This window comes from Gavialis gangeticus, unplaced genomic scaffold (assembly GCF_001723915.1).
Source record: "Gavialis gangeticus isolate Ggan-Ray unplaced genomic scaffold, GavGan_comp1, whole genome shotgun sequence".
Taxonomy (NCBI): domain Eukaryota; kingdom Metazoa; phylum Chordata; order Crocodylia; family Gavialidae; genus Gavialis; species Gavialis gangeticus.
In genome coordinates, this window is record NW_017728983.1 from 4,811,019 (window position 1) to 4,816,326 (window position 5,308).

The window sequence follows — 5,308 nt, forward strand, 5'->3', positions numbered from 1 at the left end:
GAAAATCTTCACTCCTAACCAGATCAGCATTGAGTTTTTGCGTTAGTGGATGCTTCTTAGACATGAGCCAGTTTTGACCGTTAGAAGTGCTCATTTCAGTGTCTCTCCTCACACAAGGTTTGAGGTCAGAAACACACTTATAGAGTCTCCTAGCTCTGCAGATTGGCACAGATCTCTTCACCACTCTACCTACCTGTTTGACTTCTCTTCAGGGTTTTCTATGCCTGTTCATACAGCATCTGAGCACTTTCCTGGGGAGATTGATCTGCTATGCTGCTGGAAAAGTCATCCTCATCTTCAGCCTCTTCCTAGGCTCCTCTCCCCTTCCACAGGTCACTCCTTACCAGCTGTGGAGAGAAGCCTTCATCAAAGTGGTGGGTTCCTACAACAAGCCCTGCTGGAGCCAAAACCCTAGATCAGTCTAATCTCTGGAAGATCATTTTGCAAAGAACCCCCTCAACCAGGAGTGCTCTTGACCAGGTCCTGAATCATACTACAGTCCCCATCTGGCTGAGCTAAGTGGCTGTTAAGCCAGGGTGGTGACCCAAAGGCTCGCTATGGATAAGAATCATGTTTCTATGTCTCGTTTCTTTCAGGCTTCTGTGTAGGGAATGCAGCTAGCAGAGAAATAGCAGTCATGTGATAGTACAGTGATGAGACATAATAGTCAACAAGAGATACCATCATTTACCACCCACAACAACTCTTTAGTTAAACAAGGATGTTCTTTGGTTGTGTACCAATTTTCGTTGGAACCTCCCTGCAGAGCAGCTGCCTGCACTTGCTGGAGGTAAAGTGGCTGTTGAAGACACTCCAATATTGACCCAGCTTCCAGCCAACATCAGCCCGTCTAGCCCAAGACTCCATCGAATCTTTATGGAGGAAGAAGGGTTACAACTCCACTTACAATGTATTGTGGCTCCTTTTTTCCTGGTCTCAACACAGACATTGCCAAGATTTAAAAGAAGAAAAAAAAATATGATAAATAAAGTATATATAATTTGGTCTTTTTTTTATTCACTATTTTACATTTCAACACATTTAATAGGCTCATTTAATTGGGACAGCTGCTTACAGATGATTTTTAGAACTACAGTGGATAAGCCAAGAAATACTCAACCATACTGGTAATCTCTCTCTCATAGGACACAAATACAATCACCACAAACGCACATACCATCAACAACCAGGCATTTACAATGGTTGGATCTCAGCTGAACTGTCCAATGCTCATTTTTAAAGACAGCAGTATGCATACCCAAGAGATGTCTGCTATCATACAGCCATAATTATTGCTATGGATATGGGCCTCAGCTCCACATCTCATTTGACCTCTTTGCTGGAGGTTTGTTATGAAAATCTGCAGCAATATCCCATCGACACTTAACTGACCAGGTATGTCTCCCTTGCCTTCAGACTGAGCCAAGAAGTGCCACCGAGAAGCATGCCTCCTCCACTCACAGTGGGCACACACCAATAAGCGTGTCCATGACAGAGCCAAGAGTGGCTCTGGGCAGGTGTTTAATAGCACTCCAATGTGTTATTAAAATACAACAGTCAGGAACATATCCTCTGACAACCCTAACCCAATGATGATCGATGCCAGGGAGGTATGACAAGGGATGGATTACAGTAGACATGCCTTGTACATATACTCTCCCTCTAAAGCACCTACTACTACTTGCCACTGTCAGAGAGGGGATACCGGGCTAGATAGACCATTGGTCTGACCCAGTATGGCACTGCTTATGTTCTTAAAATAGCTATTGCCTAATTTCTGGAATTTAGCACATACAGAACAGGAACACGAGGGTGGGGGAGGCTTCTCAGAGTGCTCCCAGGTTCAGCAAAGGTGAGAGAGACCCACTAAATCATACCCCAGCACAAAGGTTATCTTTAATAAATCCACATCTTCAAAACAACATAAATTTAAAGTCATATATGTGAATGTGTAATCACTAAGGGGATGGGTGCTTTTTTTTCATTTTGCTACTCAAAATGAGAATAGATTAAAAATGCAAAATTGAGCATGGGGACCATCTGGGCAGTTTATTCCCAGCCATTAATTTGCAAGGAACCAAATTATTTTAAATGGGCCAGATAGTCAACTTTGAAAAGCTGCCTGGGCAATAACCATTTTGTAAGGAATGTGATGATGATTTCCACTGTCATTTATAATGCACACATTCTATATAGCATACATACAACGAGTCCATTGACAATTAGCTCATTTCTATGCATATCAACTCCCCCCCCACCCCCAACTCCCACCCCTGCCCTTGGCCAATCAGAGTTCAGGTGATTATATAAGTGCACAATACGCTGTGTATCTGAGAAAACCATGCATTTCCCCACCTAGTACAGCAATGAATCAATGTATCACGCCCAACTGAGATAGTGGTGGGTGAGTAACTGCACATCACCCATGACCTCTGATTGACTGAGTGTTCAATTTCAACATAAATTCAAGTAACTGTCATATGGAATTGACTGCTGTTGAGAAGAAACCACACACTGCTAGGTCCCAGCTCAGGACCTGCAGCTTCGCCAAGTTTATATTTCTAGCATGCACAAATGTTTTTTCACTTTATATTCCACAGAGCTATGTTTTCATCTCTCATCTCCCTTCCATTGTCCCAGGTTAAGCTACTCTCTAGTAAACAGCAATAGCTCTCACCTGCTGTGAGGCTGCTCATCAGGCCTCATTTCTAACACCTCCCACTTTATTGTTGCCTCATTTATTTTTCTTCATATTTGTTCTTCTTCATTTTTTTTATTCAGACCTTCTTCAGCATGACCCTCTCTTCTCTTCCGAATTCCCCTCCCAGTTACATGTATTCCCAGTCTCTGAAGATCTGCATTGCTTATTCTATTCATGGGTTACCAGTCCTTCTGACTCGCTGTATTCAGCCCTCTGCTCATGGATTCCGACTCTGACAGCTTCCATTGTCATGCTTGGCAGGATGCCCCAGCCCTGCCCAACACAATGGGAGAACAAACCCCAGGGCACTGTGCTCCTGAAATGCAGCACTGAGAATGCCCAAGAGAGGGTTTCTTAGCCTCTCCCACCAAAGCACCCACCTTGCCCCCACTCACTTCATCACCCAAGGACTTGACTGCTTAAAAAAGGTCTCAGACATGCCATCCCACCTTCATTCTGGGTGCCGATGCCTACTACTTTCACCAGAGCCATCAGTAGGGGCTGGACACCCTGTATCGGCTTTTCACCATCTGAAGCAGCTTTTGCTTGAAAGTAAGGAACATGATAGCAAAGGCAACAAGCAAGGTCAAGCAAATGGGAAGAGCAAGCACCAGGTACAACAAAGCCAAATTCACTGTCATCCACCTGCAGCCCTGAAGGACAGACTCGGGCAGCTCTGCTGCATGAAGTGTTCTGGAGGAGTACAGACAGGTGACCTCCACCCTGTCGACAATGTGCACTGTTTGGAGACTGTGCAGGAAGTCCCACCATTCCAGCTTGCAGCAGTTGTATGGGTTCTGGCTGAGGTAGAGCATGTCAAGACTCTTTCCGAGCTGCTTCTCCATGGCATCCTGTGACAGGGAGGTGAGAAGGTTTCTCCGGAGGTTCAAGGTGTGCAGCTTCAGACTACCCAAGGACTCTGGGAAGCTGTCCAGGGAGTTTTCAGACAAATCCAAACTTACCAGGTTCTGAAAGCTAGAGAAGTCCATATCTGCTGTTGCACAAGATAAGCTAGCATTCCTGAGAGAGACAACTTGGAGTGTTAGTGCAATATCTTGCAGAGGCCTCAGGCTCCTGGACAGGGCTCTCTGATTGTTAGAGAGATCTAAGTGTGTTAGAGAGGTTCCACTAAAAGCATGGCCATCCACCACGTCTAGACCACATCCAGCCAAGTAAAGTTGCTTCAGGGTCATAATATTCCTGAAGTCTATGCAGACAGAATACTTACTACCATCTGCATTGGCTTGCTGGGGACAGACATCTATCCGGTTGTGACTTAGGTCCACTGTAGTGATCTTAGGTGTGTGGGCAAAAAGTTTAGCAGGTACTTTCTGTAGCCCATTGGCACTCAAGTTAAATAATCTGAGATTTGGCAGTATGCCTTCAGAACCTAGATCCACCTGTAGCTCTGAGAGCTGGTTCTGACTGAGGTCCAATTCAATAAGCATGCCTGGAGGTTCTTCCTCCCATATATGAAAGGTCTGCAAGCAGTTCTGATTGAGCTTCAGATAAGACAGGGAAGTCATACCTGCCAGAAACCCTTCAGGCAGATACCAGAACTGGTTCTGGCTCATGTCTAGGAACCTCAAGGAGGACAGGTTGCTGTGGATGACCTCATCCCAGAGGCTGAGCGTAGTGATGTTAGTGATATTGCCATCTATGAGAAGGTACTGCACAGTGACATTCGGAGGGTATGTGGCATTGGGAAGATGTCTATAAAAGCACATCTCATTGTCCATCAGCAGCAGGGAGTTCAGTTTGCTTTGCCTGGGCAACAATGGGAAGAAGAGGAGCCGGTTATGGGAGAGGTCTAAAGTCTCCAGCTCAAATAGAGCATCACTCTCTACAGCCAGGAACCATTCAATGATATTATTGCTGACATTCAGCATCTTCAGCTGGGTCAGCTCAAACTCCACGATGCAGGGAAGGTAGTTGTAGGCCAGACTGAGCCTCTGCAGTCTCCGTAGGCCTTCAAAGGTGCCACTCTCTATCTCAAAGATGTAGTTCTTCTCCAGGTTCAACTCCTGCAGCTGGCTCAGTCTCTCAAAGATAAAAGAATCCAGCCTCATGATGACATTCCTAGCCGCAGACAAGGACTCCAAGGAAGACAGATTCTGGATAAGGGTAGCCACCATGTCTTCAGTGAGTTGGTTCCCAGACAAGTCCAGTTTCCTCAGGGCTGGTAAGGACCAAAGAGCAGCTGCTGTCACAGAGTAGTTGGTAAAGAGAGCATTATCCGCCAAGGAGAGAACTTGGAGGCCTCTGTTGTTTAGGAAGGCTCCAGATTCAATAAGCTTCAGTGTGTTTCCAGACAGGCCGAGGTTCCCCAGCTGCCTGTACTGCAGCAGAGAGGCATTTCTTAGCATCTGTATAGTGTTGTCATCTAGGAAGAGCTCCTTTGTGTTAGCTGGGAGATCTGCTGGGACCAACTTCAGCTCCCTCCCATTGCAAGCTGCAGCTCCATGCCCCTGAAGCAAGAAACACATGGCCATTAACACAACTGGAAAGAGTAAGCCCAGAGGCAAAGGCCTAGGAGCCGTTCAGGTTCGGAGACATCTTTGATTCTTCCTACACACACACACACACACACACACACACACACACACA

The 5,308-nt window shown here is 45.9% G+C and overlaps 1 protein-coding gene across 2 annotated transcripts in view; it reads right to left on the minus strand.

Moving 5' to 3' along the window:
- Nucleotides 1–995: 995 nt before the first annotated feature.
- The window catches only part of NRROS (negative regulator of reactive oxygen species), an 18,132-nt gene continuing 13,819 nt past the window's right edge, over nt 996–5,308 (minus strand). For both annotated transcript variants that reach the window (XM_019513116.1, XM_019513115.1), the window contains exon 3: nt 996–5,169. In XM_019513116.1, coding sequence (XP_019368661.1) covers nt 3,193–5,169 — 1,977 coding nt within the window. In that variant the 3' untranslated portion in view covers nt 996–3,192. The remainder of the gene's footprint in view (nt 5,170–5,308) is intronic.